Source organism: Squalius cephalus (assembly GCF_949319135.1).
Source record: "Squalius cephalus genome assembly, chromosome: 3".
In the NCBI taxonomy this organism is placed as follows: domain Eukaryota; kingdom Metazoa; phylum Chordata; class Actinopteri; order Cypriniformes; family Leuciscidae; genus Squalius; species Squalius cephalus.
In genome coordinates, this window is record NC_137124.1 from 20,786,020 (window position 1) to 20,810,507 (window position 24,488).

At 39.0% G+C, this 24,488-nt stretch overlaps 1 protein-coding gene across 4 annotated transcripts in view; it reads right to left on the minus strand.

The window, feature by feature from the left end:
* Positions 1-1,649: 1,649 nt before the first annotated feature.
* rnf111 (ring finger protein 111) overlaps positions 1,650-24,488 on the minus strand; it is a 39,180-nt gene continuing 16,341 nt past the window's right edge. The window contains exons 4-15 of one of the 4 annotated variants that reach the window (XM_079866737.1): positions 17,168-17,325; positions 13,217-13,426; positions 12,770-13,116; positions 10,455-10,704; positions 9,001-9,367; positions 8,147-8,272; positions 6,840-6,957; positions 6,363-6,443; positions 5,400-5,495; positions 4,980-5,066; positions 4,390-4,493; positions 1,650-3,118 (exon numbers count right to left, since the gene is read on the minus strand). In XM_079866737.1, coding sequence (XP_079722863.1) covers positions 3,001-3,118; positions 4,390-4,493; positions 4,980-5,066; positions 5,400-5,495; positions 6,363-6,443; positions 6,840-6,957; positions 8,147-8,272; positions 9,001-9,367; positions 10,455-10,704; positions 12,770-13,116; positions 13,217-13,426; positions 17,168-17,325 — 2,062 coding nt within the window. In that variant the 3' untranslated portion in view covers positions 1,650-3,000. Of the gene's footprint in view, positions 3,119-4,389; positions 4,494-4,979; positions 5,067-5,399; positions 5,496-6,362; positions 6,444-6,839; positions 6,958-8,146; positions 8,273-9,000; positions 9,368-10,454; positions 10,708-12,769; positions 13,117-13,216; positions 13,427-17,167; positions 17,326-24,488 lie in introns of all 4 variants that reach the window. The other 3 variants (XM_079866736.1, XM_079866738.1, XM_079866739.1) reach the window with 3 other exon arrangements.

Here is a 24,488-nt window from a genome sequence, read left to right on the forward strand (position 1 = left end):
AGCATAAAATAAAATAAAAACATTGTCAGAAGGTCGTCTCTCAGTTGCTGAATGTTGCGCAACAATGTTGCTACATCCCGTCTTAACGTTTCAATTCTACGTTGTTACAATGTTGCGAACTCGTAGACAGCGACATTGCAACGTGCCACAGACGTTGCCACAGTGTAAATGTGTTTGCTGGGTATTTTATTTGTGAACTGATGTCAGCTATTCTTTTTATTTCTTTTCCTGGTCGCAGACACAACGTAGGCTATACTTTCTCTCACCAAAGCTGATTTGTTCACTAAAAAAAAAAAGCCCACAGTCATTATGTTTTCAGTCCACTTCAAGTTTGATGCGCTAGTAAGCCTATCCCCATTAGCAACATCGTTTTCATTCGCGAAGGCGCACGAACCAAAAATATATCCAATCACAGCGTGATGGAGGCATTGCCTCCTCTCATGTGACTTTCCCACATTTATTCTTAATTGCACGTGTTGTGCCGAATTTCGACCCCCAGCCAAATTATTACCGATCGAAATTCGGCACAACACCTGCACCAAACCCACCGCACGCTTTAGGTGGTCTGTTAGTAAAACTCAGTGGGCTCAGGGGAGGCAAGACAGACACGGACCTGTGCTGTAAATTTACCTGCGGGTGTCGCTGTTGGAAAGAAAAAACTTTAGAAAAAATGAGTGTTTGTGTAATGTCACATATATATATATATATTTTTTTTTTTTTTTTTTTTTTTTTTTGCAGTGTAACCAGCAGTCACTGTCATTACCATTACGGTTTATGAATTGCTTCATATTAAATTTAATGCAATAATTTTGCGTTTGGTTAGGTGAACTACCTATATCACTTTCAACTTGACCCAAATCTTGAGATTTTCCATAATTTCCATCAATATTGCAAGACAAAAACATACACAACATACTTTTTCTTGTCTAGTACTAAAGGTACATTTTTCTAACAAGCAGGTTTATAAGATAAAATATTCCTAAAATAAGTTTAATATCCCAACTTGTATTTTTTTTTATTAGTGACCGTCTATCAATATGTTCGAAGCTGTGTAGTACACAGTCTACATAAACATTTTTCTCAGTCCCATTACTGACATTGTTATTGCGTTTCACCTTTTTTGTAAAGTGACAGTGATGTGAAGGTCAAGTATGGTAACCCATACTCTTAATTTGTCCTTTAACCCTTTCAAGTTAGTGCACACACATTAGCAACAGTGAGTAGTAGTGAACACACACATCTGGTACAGTGGGCAGCAATTGTCTCCTCAGTCGTTGTACAGTATACAAGACATTTGAAATGAGGTAATGACTGTAGTACCCAATACAAACTTTACTGCTTTATTTTAGAAAGAATAAAATAACCACGGTATTGATGGAAACTAGTCCCCATGGTTAAATTCTTCAAAAGGGTGTCGGATTCAAGGAGGCACAAAACCGGACACATAAAAGAGTTACCTAACTTTATTAATTTCATTATTTTAAAACTAATATAAATCCCATGGAATATCATCCTGGGGCCATTAAGTCTATGAATGCATGGACGCCTGCCATTAAGTACTGCATTCCAACACTCCATTCAAAATTATTACAGTTTTTCCTCGAAATTCGGCAATCAGAGTGGAAATACACGGCCTCAGCACACTCTCATTCTCACAACACTCCTGTCGTCTGTCTCTCATGTGCAAGTATATGCAAGATAGCTAGTTGAGATTAATATTAGTGTTAGGATTTCACAGCAGCAAAAAAAATAAAAATAAAAATGCTGCACAGTTGCTGAACAAATGCATGTTAATGATAATAATTGTGAAGAAATAATCAGATAACAAGAGTCAGTTTCGAGGTTGCTGAGAGAGATAAATGAAGCAGGCTAGGAGACCCTGATGAAATAATAAATAATCTATTTCCCAGCACTTCACACTTGCGGTGGCTGTTTTTTTAGGCCTGTAATCCTCACAGAACCAAGTCAACAAATCGAGCATCTCTGAGAAATGACACTTTCCCCATTGCCCAGTCAAAAATCCAACTTCATTATACTATAAAAAAAACAACAATCAGAATACAGAGAGGTGACATTCATTTTTTTTCTCTTTCTCTTCTCTTTGAAAATACATTAGGTGAAGTGCGTTACATGTGACGTCAGATTGAGGTGCTGAGAGGGGATGATGGAACGCAACCGTGTGAATGGCGGTGAAGTGTGCAGTTGGTTCTCATCAGGGCTGGAGCTGAATTCATTTCAAAGCCATCAGTTCAGGATCTAATGCATATAAATTTAAAATTAAATGTACATGGAGCATTTGTTAAACCAGCTTCCTGAATTCAGTTAGCACTGTTAATGAGCTGAAGTGAAACGGAATGGACTCCAGCCCAGTTTCCCGTGTTGAGAGTGAATTGGCGTGAGGGTGAACACTGTTACAGCAGCTGATCTCTTAACCATGATCTTGTTTCCTAATTAAGGAATGTCTTGATTCACTTAAAAAAAAATCTATTTCAGATAGATCACATTGTCTAAAACATAAAACTAATCAATATACTGATCATAAAATTGAGTCCTGCAATGTTTTAAAATGGAGGTTGACATTCTATTCCAGTAAAGCAAGGCATCAGGTATGTAAAAATGCTTCTTTACCAGAGCAGCAATCCTCACCTGCAAGTTCTCAGGCCTTCTGAGGCCTATTTCATTATATGTGCAAAGAAATGCATTGCAAGGAACCATGCAAAAATAAAATACAATGACACTTATGAAAACAAAAGCTACATAAACCCTTTATAAATACAATACAATTCAAAACCCTTAATGAAGATGTTTTTTCTAGCTGTACTGGTACTACATGATAGCTGGCACGCTAGGCTTGATGCTTTTTTTGTGGATTGTTGTTTTTCTTTTTTCCCATAGTTGCGCAGGTATTTCATGCCATCTTTGGTTGAATGCGTTACTGACAAAAATGAAAAGGAAAACAACAAATAAATGTCCAACAAAAGGGTTGCAAGAAAAATAGCATCAACTCTCTGAAGATAACTGAGCTTCGATGTCCACTCTGCAGATGGGGCATTTCTTGTTAGTGAGGAGCCATTGGTCTACACACAGTTGATGGAAGAGATGCATACATGGAAGGCGCCTGCAAAAAAAAAAGAAGAAAAAGGATAGGTGGATAAATACAATCTGATGACTTTAAAAATGAACATTCTATACAATGAAATCAGACTTTTAATATTAAAACACATAGTAATTCACATGTTCCAGCTCCAGAGGGCAGCAGAGAACATAAAGAGAGAAAGTATTCATGATAACCGACTGCCTAATCTGGATCAAACTTTAAATGGAACCTTGGGGAGTCCCAAATGTAAAATTGTTTGATTATAATTTAGCACCATGCCAGCTACTTGTGCTATATTCATGGTTTGACAAGTGAAAAAGGGGAGAGAAAAAAAATTACACACACACACACACACACACACATATATATACATATACATACACATACATATACATATACACACATACACACACACATACACACATACATACACACATACATACACACATACACATACATACACACATACCTATATCTACACACACACACACACACACACACACACACACACACACACACACACATATATGCTCTGCCATGACGCTTTAAGCCATATGTATATTCCACCCATGAATTCAGCCAGCTGATTTCACTAATTAGTTCTATCTCCTGGCTGAAAAACTGTGCCAATAAGCAAATCCAGGTGATTGGAACAAAATACTGAGGAGGACTTTTACTTTCTGAACCTGGACTTTACACCTCTGGTCACTGGTCATGATCTATATACATGGCCTGTATTGTCAACACTGTTCTGTCATTTATCAATAAAAAAAGCTTAGAAACTGAAAAGTTCAAGCATATATTTCTTAATAACTAAAACCCACAGCTGCACTCTTAGTAGAGAGACACTGCCAGGTAGAATTAATTTGCATGCAATCACTCTCTCACTAACGTATTCATATAAAATAAATCCAAAGACAAAAGAACTGTTAAAAGATAAGCTGTTATGTGAATAGCCTTGTGGGCAGCGCTGTGTCATATACCGTAGCTGTGCACAAAGCAACCCGCGTTCGAGTCTCAGCTCGAAGTTCAGGTTTATTTGTTCATCAATGACGTCATCAGAGACTAGTCGACGTCGACTCGACTTTCATCACATAAATGTCCACTTTAAAAAATCTGAAGACATTCAACCCCTAATACACGCACGCACATATATAAAACAAATACTTTAATAAATTACACAATTGAGTGCCTTTTGTGAAGAGCCTCATTCTCAAAAAACGTTTAGAAAAAAAAAGCAAGAATCATTTGAAGGATAATGCAATCTCAAATCCAGTGTTGTAAGCGTTTACCTGACATCCTCCCCTTCTTCCAGTATAGACAGACAGATGGTGCATTTCTCCTCCGTGTCTTCCTCTGCCTCCTCCTCCTCCTCTTGCTTACCATGCAGCTTTCTCTGTGCATGAGAAAAAAAAATCATAACCATTATGAGTAGTCTCACTGCACCCCAATTCTCATGAACTGGTGAGCAACACTAGCACACATATTAGCTCTTTCTGTGTCTTCTTTCCCCCAAAGCATATGCAAATAGTTTATATGAATGTTTTTAATTGGTATCTTTTAACAATAATTGCTGCAATTAATGCTGGCGATACAAAAAAATAACCACAAAGAGCAGCATAACATGTTACATAAACATAGCAACCGTGTTTTTTGTTACGAACAGTGTGCTGATCATAAACAGGTCAAGCAGAAACAAAACCTAAACTTCAGACAATGCACATTATATATTTTTTAATAAACACAGACACACATTTTTGTCAATGTGCTCCTCAACTAGATTGACTACGCCATTTTTTACTATTCCTGCCCCCGTTAACATCTACACAATATGTGAGCTAAAACATGTTTTCTCAAACTATTTGTTCACATTTTTTCTCACCGAGTTTGAGGTTGAGTGCATATTTTTCCCAACAGATGCCCATGCTTCAGGTGCTAACTGTTCCTCAGTGTCTCTCTCCACCACCTTCTGTATTAGGGCGGCAGGGTTTTAGATTACTGTTATTCAGAAATGTAATGCATTCTGTCATCTCCATGGAACCTTTTCCTACATATCAGTGACATTTCAAAGGTCTACACTATGCAGCTGTTGACAATAAAAGGACTGGGTGAGGATTTGTGATGACACAAAAGTTCTGATATTAGGCTCCTGGTGAAGTTTTTTTTTTTTTGTGTGTGTCTAACAGGATGCCCCTACATTATATCCTCAGAGTCTTTTTGCAGACTGTCTGTCCATTATCACCAAACAGGACGTTATTTTGACCACCTCACATAAAACACTAACGTTTGTAAGTGTTCTCACCTTTTTGTATTTGTGTGGGTAGGTGCACCTCTCTATGGTTCCCTGAGAGGCCCCTCGGTTCACAGTCCCCAGTCGCTCTTCTAAATGCAGCAGATCCTGTTAAAACACACTACTGGTTACATTACTGATTTTAAACGGGTCACGTCATGAGGAATTCTTCATCACGGTGAGGTTAAACATCATTCAGAACATCTACATTTATGTATTCAGCAGATGCTTTTATCCAAAGCGACTTACAAGAGAGCAAGCGCAATTTGTCAAAGAGCCAAAAATATATAAAGCCAAGTTTATTTAGGAAGCAAGCTAGAGAAGAGAAGAAACGAAGAAAGGTTTTTGTAAGTGTGTGTTGTAAGTAAGTGTACGCAAGTGCATTGGTTTAAGGGTGTGTGATGGTTAACTGGTTAAGAACTACCAATAACCAATTCCCACTAATGCGAAAGTCTGTGAACCTCGTGTGTGTAGCAGCTGATGGTCTACATTTCTAACTTAAGAATCCCACTTTTAGAAGGGAGATTATTTTAAATGTGATCCTCATTTTTAACAGTCGATGTGGAGTGGATTGTGCTGTGAATATATCAAAATGTAATGCAGGCTGTGCAAAGGGGTTGTTATTGAAGGATGGGGGGAGTTAAAAATAATTAAAACTCTCAGCCTATGAGTGAGCGGAACCAAAAAAACGCTCAGATCTTTTTACACAGAAAGGGGGCGTTTCTTAAAGACACACACACTTCTGAAGACCAGTGAGAATGGGGAAAAAGGTCATTAAAAACTAAAAGATTAACGAAATATGACATTAGTCATGATGACATACATAGTGGTATAGGACTTTAGGGGGAAAAGAATATATATATACCACATACATATACTTTATTTTTCTTATGCATTCTTCAAGGAATGTGTTTTGTTCTAGAAAGGAAGAAACTTTAGATCACCAATGATTTTGGTCCACGTTCCAGATCTTACCTCATATGTGCGGCCAAAAGTCATTCTGGAGGAGATGTAGCGAATATGTGGATATGTCACTTCAGGCATTGAGCCAGTGTGCTGAAGGAAACAAAAACATGAAATTAGTGATGGCACCTAATGGGAAACCAGACCAAAAGGACACTAAGTATTTTAGTAAAAAACACCTGCAATTTGGGCTCTGATATTTATGAAAGGCATTAGAAATTGTCACTCTATATGATTCAAAAGTAATTTTAGTCTTTCAAATAAATCAAATTCAAATTTCACACTTGAAATGTCCAATGAGCTTCCATTAAAACTTGTGATGCATAATTCATGCACCCGTACACATCCCCCTGTAATAACAGATGCTGCGGATACACAGCTTGGGGCTGCCGCCATTAATCTGTGCCATACCTGAGAGCAAATCAGGGCTTTTTTATTCATGCTAATGTACGCATACATTTCAGCTGATGGAGGGGAGAAAGGACTCACCATCAGCTGGATGGGGAAATGGTGCAGTCTGGGTGGAGGGTGATAGTGAGGCAGATGCGGGTGCAGGTGTCCTGAAGGGTAGGGAGCTACAGTAACACCAGCTTCAATGCCCAGCTCCCTAAAACAGCAAGAAGACCGACAACCGGCATGCTAAATCAGTGAACAATATATTGTTTGAAACCAACATCATGACTAACAGATCATGGTTAGGGCTGCACGATATTGGAAAAAACGAACATTGAGATATTTTGTTTTTCAGCAATATATGTATATTGCGATATGAAAATAAATGTCACCAGATGACTTCAATAGCTCTATTTGGAAATAATTAATCATTCTAGAAGGATTATGGTGATTTTGTAGGGGAGTGAATCTGCATAGAAATTAATAAACATTACAAGCATATATCAATACAATAGAACAAAGATACAAATGAAATGAACAGGGCTTTGTTTTTCAGGTAAGTGTAACAGAAATGTAATAATCAAGTGTAAAATTACACTGCATAGTCTTCAATTTATAAAGTAAACGTAATTAATCTTTGTTAAAGCTATAAAAGTGATATTTTCTTTGTCTATTGTTGTTTTATTAACATTAATGACAGACAGCAGCAGCAGGAATATTGGGCTGCTGTCACTTTAATACCGAATAAACGTATCCAATATAGTGATACGCATCCGTTTTCTTTCTCAACTGTTTACGTTCACATAGGCCATTCTGTGTTTACAAGAATACTCGCCAACATGGGCATTTTGACATAATTATGCATGTATGTGTCTGTTCAAGCACAAATAGACGCAGAAGAGAGCAGAATTTGGTGTTCACGTGCTGCCTGTGTGGCTCTGTGTACTATCACGGAAAACAGCGTGCGACTTCTGAAATGAGATCTCTTTCAAGTCTTCTTGCAATAAAATGGTTTAAAATTGCTTGAATGTTTAAAATGACAGGACCTAAAACACGTGATTGAACAAATGATTAACTTTCTCTCTATGATGGTTAAACTTTGTAATTAATCTAAGAATCATGTGTGTTTCGAACCGTGGTGCTTGGTCCATCCGGATCAACTACGATCCCAATACTTGACATCGTACATCCTCTGATGTGACTATCGCAGATGCACACATCTCGATATCGCTGCTAAAACGATATAGGCCTATCGTGCAGCCCTAATCATGATATTACAGAGATGTTCAGTTTTAATCATAAATCCTGATTTTGTAATCTGGAAACTCCTGAGGGAACCAATGGCTCCAAACCATCTGAAACATTAATTCAGAGAAACATTCTACTTTTTAAAAATACTCTACCATGTGGTCCTCTGGTCAGCCTGCCGAGGGTGCGATGACATAGTTTGTGGGACGTGAATGTGATGCCCGTGACCGTAGTTAGGATGCATTCTATGGGGATGTGGCGGGGGTCTCTCATGTGCTCGCCTTAAGGAAGGAGGAATACAATTAGTTACATAAAAAGACAAAGCAGGAAACCATTTGCAAGGCATTAGCATATCACCTTATTTAAAGTTTTAGATTATTTTAGTTACACAAAGCTTTGAGATTAGAGGTGGGTGGTATGACAAAAAAAAAAAAAAAAAAAAAAAAAAAAACATCAACTGTAATGGTAAGGCTACCGTTCAAAAGACTTTTTTTTTTTTTAAAGAAATTAATACTTTTATTCAGTAAGGACACATTCAATTGATAAAAAGTGACAGTAAAGTTTTCTATTTCAAATAAACACTGTTCTCTTTTAACTTTCTATTCATCCAAGAATCCTGAAAAAAAAAAACATCACTGTTTCCACAAAAATATTAAGCAGCACACCTGTTTTCAACATTAATAGTAAGAAATGTTTCTTGAGCACCAAATCAGCATATTAGAATGATTTCTGAAGGATCATGTGACACTAAACACTAACTTGCTGGAAATTCATCTTTGCCATCACGGGAATGAATTGCATTTTAAAATGTAATAAAATAGGTATATATAGGTGTATTTTTGATCAAATAAAATGTAGCTTTGGTGTGCAGAAGAGATTTTCTAACTCTTGCTGAACTCAAACTTTTGAACCATAGTATAGCATTACAAAACAGCATCATAATGAAACACTTGAGTTAAAAACAAAAGTAAAACAAATATCATAAAACAGGAATCACACAGCGACTCACGTCGGGTGCTGCATCATTCTGCGTCTCTGAACCTCCATCCTCTGCAGTATGTCGTGCTGGTGGAGCCTCTGGACAGGGTTTGGGCCCAGAACGGGCAGGTGCTGCAGTGCCTGGTGCTCAGGGGGAAGATGCTGAGACAGAGGGGCACTGGAGCCTGGTAGATGGTGGGCAGGCAGGGAGGGTGGAGGAGCAGGGGGCACCGAGTGGCCCGGGCCGTGAGAAGGCAGGGGGGTGTGGAAGGGGAGGACGGGGTGTGGGATGACATAATCACCCTGCGGAGGCGGTTGTTGAGGGGGAGGGGCATTGCCATGGGAGTGAGGACAAGAGGAGGAGGACTGGTGGTGCAGGGGGCGTGGCAGAGGGCCATCTGGTAGAGAAAAAGCATAAACGTTAGTATAAATGGCAGAACGTAATCTCCTTTTCCTGTTCTTTTCTTCCTGGATGATACAAATCTGGCATAAATGTCTGTTAAAAAATGCATCAAAAACAATGAACTGTTTTGATGATAACTATTAAGAGGATGGAAGTTTCATGGGAACTTCACGATGGCCTGGATATGGCCCGTGTAAGTGTGATTACCCTGGAGCGAACGAGTTGTACTGTTTGCTAAGGATTTGACAGACAGAAGGGAATGAGGGAGAAAGTAAAGAAAAACAAAGAAAAATAATGACCGCGAGATACAGGAGATAAATATAGAGGGAGAACAGGAGAGTGTGCAAACAGGTGCTCCAGTGAGCTGTGAGTGGCAATTACTCCACTAAATTCAGGCCCACCAGGGAGCCCTGCCACGCTCATTTATATTCCACACAACGCTATTGTGAGCAGAATCGGCAATTAAGTGGGACTGCTGGGCACACTACCTGCAGCACTTAACACATTAAACATCAGGTGTTTCATCTAATTACCATAAAGCACAGGCGCCAGCATCCCAGAATCTTCACATTCACACTCACACACAACAGAACACACCAGCATCATTTCACATCGATTTTTAGTTTATTGCCTTCTATTTAGAACATCCAATAAATTTGGGGTGCAACGGTTTGAATTTCTCCAGGTCCAGGATGTATCATTGTCCTGCAGTCTCCTATTGATTCGGTAAAAATACTTTGGTACATTGGTATTAGGGATGTAAAGATTAGATTATTTGCAGTCAATACAATAGAAATTTGAACATTAAATCAACCATTATTTATCTGAATGCTGTCATTTTTATGTATTAAGTAAAACTTTTAAATGCATTAAGCTATATGGTTCACCAAAATGCAGCACACTGTTAAATTACATATAAATTTTACTGTCTAACAAAATATATAAATTATAATTAAAATTTTTGTTTTCAGAAGAACTGTTATACAGGAGATGAAACCGGAACCATTTCACCCCTAAATCAGCATTGGATCATTAATATTGGATTGATATGAGATATAAGATATTACGGTAAAAGTACATACAGGGGGGGTGCATGTAGTGCCTGCAGGAAGAGAGCTGAGGAGGTTGGGGCTGAGGCTGGGCCACTATGGCTGAGCTGAACGAGTCGGCCACAGTCTGCTGGCTGGGTCCAGGTGCAGCCTGGGAAACGAAAGCAGGTGGCCGGGAGGCGGAGCCTGGACAGCAGGGGTCGAAGGCAGATGTGCCGTGGAACCCTGTGCTGCCGGATCCACTGCTACGCACTGCACTGCTACTGAGATCCACCGGCAGAGTCTGCTGAGACAGACAGGGAAGACAGAAACCAGCAGTTAACTCAGTGACAACTGTGATACATTAGAACAAAAACATCTGTCCCATAAGTGTATGGCTGATAAACTGAATTGGACGGAAAATATAAATGTGTTTGCGGTTGCTAGGGTGATCAGGGTGGTTGCTAGAGCATACAGAACTGATTTTTAATAGAAACTAATAGTAGATGCAAAAACAAGCAAAGTCAAGAGATGAATTTCACATCTGAACATGTGGCCAACCTGGCTGCTACAGACTTGACTTTGCATATTTTATTACAGAATTTGTTTTGTTTTTTTAACAAAATATTTTTATTTTACTATGTGTCATTTAAGTTTCAGGGGCATTGTTTTATCTCCATATGAAATCATGATGCGCTGCCAACTGCTTGTGCCAGACTGAAGGAAATATTGATCGTTTTCAGCTATTTTAGCTGTTCTGATGAAATGTTGATAAAATGGCACTAGAAGACAATAAATGATAGCTGACAAATCCTGAAATGGTTAAGAGTTCAGCATTTGCTTATTTATTTACATAAACTAAACTACTGTCTGACATGACAACACAACAATTGACAATTTTCTTAAATGTGCTATAAGCGAGATTTTAATAGGGTTGCACTCCATATTACCTGGGAAATAACACGCGTCATATATGGGTTGCAAGAATGTGACTGTTAGTTGAAAAGGATTATAAAAGTTATGCACAACATTTAGCTTCATAAGGAGTTGTCAGTTTATTCTGCTTGTCACAACTTTGACAACACTGAAATTATGTGCTACTGCTCTTCTGCTCCACCTCTGATTACAACAACGGTACAGAGATATATTTGAAGGACAGGGTTGTGGAAAACGTTAAGAAGCTCCAGAATGACTAACATCTCTTACAACACCTTTAAAGTATGCAAAGTTAAGTCTGCAGCAGACATGTACATGCTCAGATAACATGAGATTTGTCTCGCTTTTCATTTTTGTGGCTGATTTGTATTCTCTCTCATTCACCTACCTAAAGTTTAATATGTAGGGTTAAGGGGTTTGTTGAAGAACTAGCAATCTTAATAGCAAGTACCACATAATGTCTTCCACATACTTCAAAAAATACACAAATCAGGTCCATATCTTTTAAAAATGTCACTAGACAAATAAATTGCATGGATAAAAACCAAAACAGTATTAAATTCCTCTCGAAATGAGGGCATTCACCCCAAACCTAATCCTTTATACACTTTGATGTATAAAAAATGCCTGACATCACCTCACTTCGCTAGCGCCCCCAGTCTGCGCATATCTGATGACTCGCTAACGGCGATTACTGCTCAGTGCCCCCATCAAAGGCCACAGTCTTTCGCTGAATGCATTCAGCATAGAACCTCTTTTCATGCTAGCTAAGCATGCATTGAGACAGCGTTACGGCATAAGCAACAACAAAAAAAATTCATACACAACTTTTCTTTTTTTGACACTCAAAAAACTTACTCAAACATACTCATGCACACACAACACTCCTCTAATGCTGGTAAATAATAGAATTCAGCAGCCAAGACAATTAGTTCAGTGTGAATTATTCAAAAAGACTGAGAGGATGGCCTCAAACAAACTCCCCTGTGGAAAAGCTCAGCTTCAGAAGAATACCTTTTTCATAAAGGTGCATTTGCCTTTTCATCGTCAAAACATGAAGGGTGATTTAGTAGTTCATGAAGGAAGAATCTTAAATAATTCCAAACAAAAACATATGCTGTTAAATGAAAGCCATGTGTAAAATGAAAAACAGAAGGGTTTTGTCAACAATACGGACATTATGCTTTGCACAGTCATCGTGTTATTTTGATTATTCCCCCCTCAATTTATGAAGCAAAACATTTTCCCCCCTAAATTTATGAAGCAAAAAGAGTTTAATTCATGCACACACACAATTAACATTGAAGCCAAGGACATAAGAACTAGAATTATGGGTTTCGGTATCAACTGCTACAGAAGCTTATAATATCCTCGCTTTCTCCTATATTGACATACAAGGTTCTCAAGAAGCTGACATGCAGGTATGAAGGTACCTGGTCGTGGTACTGGTTGCTGCTGCTCACCCCTCCACAGGGTGCAGGCATGGCAGTGGGCCTTTCCAGAGGGCAGCTGGACTCTGGGAAGGCTAAGGAAGAAGGGACCGGGTTGGCATGGTGGTGATGGTGGAAGTGGTGCGGGTGACTGTGGGAGTGCTGGGTGCCAGATTGCGGGGGGCCGGATTGCTGCGTCGCCCCACCCTGCAGGCACCCTGAGTGGGTGTGCCCCAGGGAGAGGTGCCCTGAAGATGGCCCACTGCAAGGGGAGTGCTGGGGGCAACAAGAGGGCAACCTAGGCATCGCCACACCTCCGTTCTCACCCGACAAGCTTCTTCTGCTGTCATCTGCTTGAGGCAAAAGAACACATGAATTAAAAATCAACACAAACATGCCAGTAACCAAAGTCACTGTCAATTATTAGATATCAGCGTCTTGATAGTTTACCTTCGTTGGCAGTGGTGTTGGTGGTGCTGGGTCCTGGCACTCCACCGTGGCTCTGAGCAGCCAGTGTGCTATCAGGGGCGGCCGCTGAGCAGCTACTGGAGGGACCAGGACCCTCCTGTGGCGATTGTGAGGTACAGGCATTATGGGAAGAAGAAGAACTGACCAGCTGTGGGTGTGTGCTGTTAGAAGTGGTTGGCACGACTGAGAGATCTGAAGATGGAACAGCATAAAGAAAGACAAACACATTTTTTATTTATCGGTATTGATCAGTAATAGATATTTAATTGTTCATGTTTATTTGCCATATTTTTACTTTCAGATTACAGTCGGAGTCATTAAACAATCACTTAAAGTTAATTGTTAATAAATGATGATTTAAAATGATTTAATAAGGCTGATAAATGTCATTCTTAGAAAATCTCAAAATGTACACCACTATTAAAAAGTTAGGAATTGGTAAATTATTTGAGAATGTTCTTGAAAATTCTCTAATGCTCACCAAGGCTGCATTTTTTTTTAATCAAAAATACAGTAATATTGTGCAATATTATAGTATAAAATACTGTTTTCTATTTTAATATATTTTGAAATGTACATTATTCCTCTGATGGCATGATGTGGAGGTACCTGAATTTGCATGTAGCATTTAAAATGACTAATTTCAGTTTTTGGAGTGTTTTATTTTAAATGATTAAAGAAAATTAATTATCAGTATGTATCAGCCAGAATTGTAAAATCTGTGATTCCATACTTTTGACAAATTCTCACTAAGCTAGTACCCAAAATCCCATTTAAGTATACCTTTAATAATAATTACAAGGGTTTTAAGAGTTTTCGTAACTTAAAGGGTTTCTTGCAACTGAGAACAGATGGTTTTCTCCAGCTCTAGAACATCAGTGTCAGCGTACGTGTGCATTTTCACACTTACAGACTTTATTCACGAAGTGGCCCATGAGGATAGTTACTCATTAACATTCCATTGCGAGTAATCCATCTGCTTTTTCTTGCAAATTAATTTCTCACTCCATCAAAAGAAATGCAAATGCAATCATATCTCAGCCTGCTCTTTTACCAGCCCACCAGCTACAGACCCCCAGAGAAAAAGAGACAAACAAAGAGACACTTTATGACAGTAAATCAAGTGAAACAATGTAAACCAGTTTTCCTTTGACAAACCTTGAGATTTGGGAGCATATCACAGATTAATGAGATAACACTACAAAGATTTTATTTCCTTATTCAGAATGGCAGTTTAATTGGTTCATATAGTAGTTCTCTCTGAGTCTTTGGAGCCAATGGCTGATTGCATAACAGACAGACTTCATTACGGTGCCTGCAAATGAAATCAGAATTAAACTAATTACGCACACAATAAAAGGGATGCTTTTGGTGTCCATCAGTCTTGTGAGAGAATGCTGTGCAGCTGCAGAGGCTATTTATGCTGCTATGCATGCTGAAACTATATAGATTAATCATTACGAACGGGTCCTGAACACACAGTCGAACTGAAATCCACAGCGCTGAACAACACTACCCGAATCTACCAGATTCTTTCCTCCTCCCCCTCACACACAGAGAAACAGCTCAAAGAGAGAGAGGGAGGGAGGACCGCTCACAGTGAAAGATGAGTAGATTAGATGTGACATCTAATATTTCCCAAACCCACGCAGTTTTGAACTGGGTGATCTAACTCTCATTCCCTCCTTTATGTTCCAGACCTGAAGACCATCACTACAGCACCGAGTCGCTCATCAAATACTCATCAAACCTGTTACATTTCTAAAAAAGGCTGACACGCACAAAATAATCTCTCCCTTGATTTCAGAGCTCAGCAAAAGTGGACAGCAGATTGTTTTTACTTGTTTTGGTTACGCAACGCATGTGTGTTGTTTTAAAAGTTGGATTTGCAGCTCATGTATATAGAGCATTTGAATTTTAGCAAGAGAAGAGGTCATGACCAGAACAACATTCGAAAGGCCTTTTTATGTTCTAAAATGAGAGGATATTATATTCCTGTTGCTTTCTCCTTTAAACTGCCTCTGGTGATAATCTGAATGGATGGTGGTTTTCAGTGCTGGATGCAGCCAGTGATCATGAAAAACACATGGATCCATAGACTCTTACTCCTCTACATCTATGACTGAAGTAGCACAGACTAAGAGAGAGAGAGGTAATGATACAGAGAAGGCACAAAGGAGAATATTAGGAATGCATAGGCCTGTCACGATAACAAATTTTGCTGGACGATAAATTGTCCAAGAAATTATCGCGATAAACAATAATATTGTCGTTCGGACACCATTTTCATTTAATATAATTATAATGGCATAATAATGCAGGTACACCTTTTCAACGATCTATAAACTTTTATTTCTAAAGAATATTAAACATTGAAAACGGAAAACATTTTAAATATCCAAAAAAATTAACAAAACAACCAAAAACAATAAAAGCAATGGACTCTTAGTGTCTGTTAACAAAATAAATGTCTGTTAATAAATAAAATGGATGTAAACAAAATTGCACTTACAAAATATTAAACATTAGGCTTTAGACATTAGGCATAAATAGTGATACATTCCATAACAGGCAAAACTGCCGGTTAGGACCTTTGTAAACAAATAAAAAAAAGCCTCAACAAGCCATATCACACCATTCTGTACTGTCCTCCTGTTACTTTGTCAAGTGATTGTGTACTGTCGGGAAGACGGAGACGCACTTTATTGCGTGTATGCTACGCACTGAAAATACTTGGTTAGGATTAGGGGTGAGGAGTGCGTGCGTATTACACGCCATAAAGAGCGTATCATATGCACACAAAAACTATTTTTGGCGTATAAATGGCACGAGAAATAACATTCGTGGTATAGATACGCATTTTCATGTGATCGGGCTCGCTGTCGCAACTCACAACTAGCGTCTTCTCTCTCTCCCGGCAGTAGCCGCAAACAGTCCCGCCGGCGCTTTCCCATACGTGACTGACAAGCGCCGCGCGCCGCCTCCCCACACAAAGACCATGCAACTGACAAGAGACGAAGAGAGTTCACTCCTCCTATACGCTAAAGAACCGAGAGTGGTCATCCAGTCTCTTTGGTAGAGAGAGAGAAACAAGGAAAACAAACAAGCATGCAAATGGAATTATCGCGGCCGGAAAAATTATCGAGCTCATTTTTTTTTTATCGTGCGATTAATTGACTTATCGACTATCGCGACAGGCCTAGGAATGCACAATACATTGGTACCATATTGGTTATCTGCCAATATTAGGCATTTAAGTTATCGATATCAGTCTATATTGGATAATTAATTGTGCATGACCATGTCCATTATTTTTACATTTAGATTACCTTTAAGATCACATAGCACTCACTTAAAATCTAATAATTAATAAAAAAACATTACTGTTAAATATAATCTTTAGCCTGTCTCAAAATATAGATTTTTCATTTTGTACATTATAATGTTGTAATGCATATTCACTTGTAGCATTTAAAACAACTGATTTTGGTTTTTAGTGTTTAATTGTTAACTTTTTTAGATAAAATAACAGTTTAACATTTGGCATAATATTGCAATTCTCGGTTTATCATATCAGCCAGAATTTTAATATTGATTCATACAGAGCTCCAAACCTGACAAGCAGGGGGAAAAACAAGGTATTGTTGTCATGAAGTAAGAATTCGTTCAATCAATTATTAATTTATTCCCACATTTTAAGTAAATCATGGGCACATTACACAAATTTGTTACATGAGTTTAATTTAAAGTGGCAACAAAATAACTAAAAACAAAAATTAGTATAATGTGTCCACGATTTATCTAAACAAGGGAATAAATTCCTAAACAATTAAGTCATGGGAACACTGCATCTAATTTTTCTAATATCCTGCATATCATGTGTGGGGCTCTGTACATCTCCGAAAAGAATATGAATAGAAAAGGTCTCCTCACCGTCCTCGTCCACGGTGAGGTCCACCACCTCTCCAGCGCTCTGTCTGAGTGGCTGGATGACTGTGGACAAACGATGACGGCCACGTCCCTCTTGAGCTCGGCTCTGGGAACAGCTGGGCCCCCAGTGCATCCTGCCATGGCTCCCTACCGAACGCGGCCTGCACAACACACAAGAGGACAGTCCACATTAACATAACTGTAAAACTATTTAAAAACAATGGCAAAACTCAATCTGGCCAGTGATGTGACTGGTAAAAGTAAATGACTGTTTGAGGACAGAGCAAATGTACTGCAGGAGTGGACCTGTGTTTGTGGTTTGGACTTTTCTTGTTTCTAGTGAGCTGCAACAGGGCATTATAGGAGCAACTTCATTAGCTGGAATGTAAATAAGAGCCAGTTGACATGAAAGCTAGAGCGCACACCATAACCTGACACAAACCATGCAATCAACAGATAAACAATAGGATCATGTGGCTAAACCTGCCACATGATCCAAGACCTTTGAGGAGAATGCATCAATAAAAATGTATTTTGCTTGAGCAAGAATCCAGAAGAGGGCTACTCCTCAAAGCCTGAGCTCCCTGGTGTAAACAGTGTGAAGGGAGGGGAAGAGCTTGTGTATGGTGGAAAGGGGAGGGGTTTGTGTGCAGGAAGATCTGAAATGCAAGCCCTCTGTCAAGGGCTGATGTCATTAACTTTCATTATAGTCACAGGTATTACAGCACTAATTTGAATACCATGACATGCACGATTCTTCCACAAACATTCTTTCAAATGACTTATTCTTCTTTCCGTGTTAAGACAGCTGCGTTTTTCTCTTATGCAGCCTCTGCTTAATGCTAATCCTGCTCTCTCACAAATAAAAAACAGGCTTGTTCATAACTTCAGATATGTTCAGTAACCGTAACCGTATTTGAATCCGGGTGTGATTTTTCAAACTAATCGAAACCATGACCCTGGTGTTGCTAGTGCCGTGCTCTACTTTTTGAGCAACAGGAATTTAAGCAAAGGCAGCTTTAAATTCATTTTTTTTTTTTTTTTTAATAAAAGAATGCACCATTTGGGTCACACAGAGAGCACAAAACTGATCAGCTCCGGTCAAAGACCAAAACTGGATCTAAATATACGGATGACACAAAGCTTATATTGTAGTCTTTGAGAGTTACCAGAACCTCACATGAATTGTAAAAATTAGAAATGCAGTATATAACATAATATAAAAATTGTGATGTTTCGCAGTGAGGTTTTTTTTAATGTTAAATGGTGTGGAGAGTTTAGTTTCCTCTGAAGAGTTTAAACAACATGGCGGTTTTCCAAAATTCCAAATAAGTTATTCTGGAATTCTGTAATCACTCTTGGAATTCTACCCCTCTGTGAGGATTTGATTCCATAGCAGGGGCGCAGCGGCCCTGGTTGCCGTAAAGCAGTGTGTGTCTGGGAATTGAGTTGTTCTCCAGTCTGGGATTTAGCGGCCCCAAGTCCCTGTGTCTGGAGAGTAGGGAAGCCCCCTGCCTCCCAACCCAACACTGGTGAGCCTGTTAACCACAGATTGCATCATTAAAACATCAAAACAAAATGATTACCAACAGGCTTGGAGGGCTGAGGGATTCTCTTGAGACCAGGGGAGTGACTCCAGAATATTCAGTTTCCTTGAGAACGCCTCAGTGAGTCCGTTTACATGCACAATTTTACACCGATTATGCTTAATAAACCGTCAATATCTAGGTCATATAACAGTATTTTTATACAAGGTAAAAGGCATAAGCAGTTTAAGCAAAATCAATTCAGCAAACATAGATTTTGCCCATTACCCCAATTTCGCTATCCTATTGCGTGCAGAGGGAATTTGAAAGACAACCGTTTATCCCGCCCCTCGGATTGAGCCGTGCCAATGGTGAGTTGCCAGACCTAACATCTTGATGTAGGTCTGGCTTGCCAGGCTAGGCCACTACTGATTAGCAGAAGTATTTCAGTAAGACAGTAATAATGTGAGTTAGCCGGAGACCTTCACAATATATAAACTACGTATTTTGAACAACCGGTAGAAAATATATACATATATAATTGATCATACCTGTGGATGTGATTCTGAGGAGCAAGTTGGTCTAAATAAAGTGGGTACTGAACCATCTTTAATGGATAAGTGTTTTGTAAATCCCATTTAGATCTCACTGAGATTTGAAAAGCATCATCAAAAGATTGCTGTAGTAATGCCGTGGTAATTTTAACCACTGACTCTAATTTTGGAAGTGTATACAAAGAGAATTTTCTTTTGCAGTGCAGAAAACAGCATCTTCTCGACATGTACACAACACGAACCAGCTACAGTGTTTGAGGGCAGGCCAAAGTAAATGTTGTTCACAATCAGCCAATGAAGACCATAGCATGGGCATTATGTAAATTTGTTACATTGTTCCGTATGCAAGTTACGGAAGTAAGACTGGAATTACTGTTGACTCGTTTTTCGGCAGTTCAGAATCGATTCTTTCTTTTGGGAGACAATAACTTTATTGTGCATTTTGATCTCTGAAACTTTACATTCACAGCTATATTACACACTGCATGAAAGGTAATATTATGAAAAAGCATAATAGGGGCACTTTAAGAGATGGCAACCCGTGACATTCTAGTCAACATGTGTGCGGTCATGTGTTTTAAAATATGTATAATAAACACATGCTATTCTACAGAGGCTTCAAACAAGGCTCATCCAATTAATTTTTATATACAGAGCTATCAATGTATATATAAAAAAAAAATACAAAAAAAAAATTCATGCCCAAAATACCCAAGGCCCAAAGTTCTTGAGTAAGCTTTGAGAGTGTCAAATCAGGCGTGGGTGCTGGGAATACCCGAGGCTGTGTGTGACACTGTTCTTTAATTGGCAGGATCACAGACTGAGACAGAAAAATCACCTGAGACCTGCCTCTAATTACCCACAAGCAGGTCTGGGATTATTTTGTAAATTACACCAGCGTGGCATTTTGAGTCTATGGTTAGGACGGGCTCTGTAAACACAGGAACTGATGGTGGTACTAAGGAGGGAGGGGAGGTAGGTTTATTTTGGAACTTGAGGAATTTTAGATCTTTGTTCACACTCCACAGTGCCATGTTTGCAAACGTATTGTTGGAATTATTCTTCTTGTAAGTCTTACCCTAGCTTACAGTGGGCGGTATCAACACTAGCGTATTCCTGAAGGTGTAAAGGTCAGATGAGGGGCCCTGTGCAGAATTTGAAAGGGAGTCTTGACATTTCTTCACTGGGCTTTCTTAATAGCCAGCCAGCCATTTCTTTATGCAAAACGACAGAAGTCCATGCAAAATGTGTCAAATGCCTCAGGATGCCTGTGTGTGTGGGAAGACGTCAGCCAAGTTTTGCAAGCTTCTGCATTTAAAGACAATGTGCTGTGATGAAATGGGGGAGGGGTGAAAGAGTCGTTGGAGTTGCTTTACTAGCAAAGCAAGTGACCATGCACAACCATCGGATAGCATCTCGCTTTCCAGGGATAAAGAAACATTTTCAGGCAAGATGATGACGATGACAACAAGAACAATAATTAAAATACATAATGCAAACATACAAATGTCCTATTTAAATGCATAATGAAAACAACATAAAAATAGCCACAGCTGCTTGTGCATATTGTGAGCTCCACCCAAACCCCCAGGAATTAATAGTCTGTCAATCTATGCAATTTCTTACACTCATACCCATTCTCCATATGCACTATAAACAAAGGATCTTTGAGTGGAAGAGCTTCATTGCTCATCCAGCTGACCTTAGACACCCAGAGCCCCTCCTCCAGCTGAGAAACACACTCAGCATTCTGCTGCAAGTCCAGGCACCTCAGGGAGATGGGAAAGATTAAATGAGACCACTCTCGCTACATAACACACATCCAGTTTCTGGAAATCCGTTTTTTTCTTCTTCTCAAATTCCATTTTGTTTACCAAATTCTATGTTTTCTGTTTTAAGATTTCTGGATTCCATTTTAATGGTTTAATTCAATTTTAATAATCAATGATTTAAGAATCAATAGTTGTGTATTAAAATTTTTCTGACAATCAAATGAAGGCATAAAACATTAATTGAATTAGTCTTTTAATCATGAAATGAATATACCTTTTTTGTCAAGCAAAGTGCTGCACAAAAGAGCTTTACGTTTAAATTAAAACATGGAAGACATTTTTTGATTATTCCTTAAAAAATAAAGTTTTTATTATTATTATTATTATTATTAGTGTTAGTATTATTGTTGCATTGAGACGTAGGTAGCTAAATTCTACTGATCAACAGTAATATAAATCTGTTGTAATTTCAAGTTAACCCAAACTTTTATTTTGACGGGTTGCCGTGAAGACCTTTGAGTCTCTCCCTGCGTCTCAGTGTGCATACTATCCATCCTAAACAGTATGTGAGATTAAATAAGTGTGTCCCAAAGCATATATGTTGAAAAGAGAATGCCAGAAGTCCCAGGAGGCTAATATTGCCCACAACCCATTGCGCTTTGGAGGTGGAAAAAAACCTTTTTTTTCCAAAACCATGGGAAAAAATGTAAACTACAAAACATGGTGGATATGCACGGCCGACAGTGAGAGGTTTAGATAAAGGTTTGAGTGACTAATCACAGTTTAGCCTGATAGAAAAATATTTATTTAATGTTATCCGTGTTATATTTCATCTGCAATAACAATGTGGACTTTTATAAAGATCCGTTTGGCCATTGACTTTTAATTGCATCATCATGCATTAATAGCCGCTTTCCGACCAAGTAGTTACAGGAACTTAGTTCTAGGAACTGTCCACTTCTAAACAGTTCTATGAACTACTCTCCCCAAACTCGGTTTTGCTGTTTGCGTTCGCACTGGCCAAGTGGCCATAGGAACTGGTAGGAGGGGTAAGGGAGTGACGCAAGCACGGCGACTTTTATTTTGATGGCGCAACGGACCTTTATTTTGGCGGCGCTGAGAACGCCAGAGCAAACAATGCTCGCATTCTCTGTGTTTATTAGGTAGCGATCTGTCTAACAGTACTGTTTAATATGTTATTAGATAGAACTGTTATAGAAAGTAGACCGTATATGAAAAAAAGGTTATTAGCCTATGCCGTGTGGTTGATGACCAGTGTTGCTAGCTGGGCAGAAATACATAATCATGTTTGGCTTGGTCCCCTCAAAGTTGCGTTGGATTTTCTCTTCAGCATAAAGGTTTAGAGACCCACCAATCACTGTTTTCCATGTTTGTATAGTTAGTTTATGGAGTAAATAGGCTATAATCTGTGTGTTTACATTATAGCTGTTTTAAAAATGGCGGGTGCTGGTGTTCCGCGTGCGTTCGGTCAATCAGCGTACACTAACGTCACGGGTAGTTCCTATAGAGCTGGTTTGGACCAGGTTTGGACCCTACTCTGAAGTAGGACCTAAATTAGTTCCTACAAATGGAGTTCCTAGAACTAAAATCGTTCCTAGTTCCTGCGGTGCGAACACGCCGACATCCGGGTACTTTAGCCAATAGTTCTAGGAACTGTGAAAAGGTTCCTCCGGTCGGAAAGCGGCTAATATGAGGAGAGTTTTCTGCATGAAAGACCCGCAACTGCAGATCAACGTGATACTGCTTTTCTCTCCGATACAGTAGGAAATTAAATGAAATGTGGAGGATTTTATCTCTGACAAAATGATTGACAGGCCAGTTTGCGTGTAGCTAAGCGACAGAGAGCAACCGTTAAAGACGCAATTGTTTGATGTGATCGTATGTCCCAAAGCTTGTCTACTCTTCTGCTACACACTCAAAAGTATGCACTTTTTCTTCACAAAAAGAGTACATAATTTTAGGATGTAGTATAAGTAGGCGAATTGAGACGCAGCATCTGTGTGTTTAATTATGACATATGACGATAGTTTTTCTCAGATGAAGCAGTAAACTGCTGATGGAGTGACTCTCAGAGTGGCTCTGGGGACGAAGTTCAAGCATTCATGTCCTCATATAGTGAGACGGCAGAGGCTGAAAGTACCGCGAGCGTCACGAGTGCTTCAGTGTGTGTGGTAAATGAAACCGCACGTCTGCGCCATTCATTCACACAGAGACACGCAGAACATGCAGGATTCTTTTTTAAATAAAATTCCATTTTTATGCCTGGATTCCACAGTTACTTTCGTGTTTTCCACATCGTGGAAATCATAGGGCCCTACTTTATGAACAACCCCTGTGAACAATTCTATACCGTTTTGTCTAAATACATTTTAAAACAACATTTAAAATACATAAATATATTAATGCATAAATAAAACTGTTAAAACTAAAATCATTTTAAATGCTAAGTGAATTTAGTATTCACTTATATTATATTACACATTAATATAATGTGTATATAATATATGTAGCAGAAGGGAAGATAAAGTGAAAAGCTGTCCCATAGAACAATCAGAGAATCTGCCATATTAAAATAATTAATTGTAAATTGAAAAATCTTTTCTAAATGATTATGCATTTGATAATTTGCAATATATCTCAAATAACAAGTGCAATGTCTCTGGATATCAGTGAATACAAACTACACATTCACCCTGCTCAAACGTGCACTCACAAAAGACCCCCATTTTCCTCTGACCTTGGCCACGTGATGTTTTCCTGAGCTGTAAAGCCTCTCCCTCCCCCTTCACTGAAGTTCAATCCAAACCACAGCACAGCGCACAGCAGATACACGGTCAGCCGTTCAGCATTCAGTCACAAACACACTAGCCTACATTCCTGCACACTATCTGTCTCTCCCATCCTAACTCTCCACACTAAAGCCATATAACGGCAGGACCACATGATTCCAGCTGCATTCCAGTGCTGTTGTTTGATCAGAGATAATAGTCCTCATGACCTTTAGGCAAATACATGAGTGAGCTGATCTTACTGAATCTGGTGCAGAGGAAAAAAATTGCAAGTGGAAGAGGGAAAAATCTAAAAACAAAAAAGCAACTATATAAATATATATATATATATATTATAAATAACTGCTCACTGTATAATTGGCTAACCTAATACCTAGACAGCAAAATCAGCAGGCAAGTCAGACTTTCTCAAGGTTCTCCGGCAGGATGCGCTTCACCACCCAAACACAAGCACATGGCCGGCAGGCGGGGCATGAAAACCACACACACACACACATCACCTGTAGGGACAGAGGGAGCACTGGCATCCCTGTCATGTGAATTAACCAATGGAGTCACATGAGTCTCACACTTTGGTTACGTTCAGAATAGAATACTAGTATACTGCTAACCGTATACTTAGCATACACTGTACACTGCAGGATAAATCTATGGTAAGGATC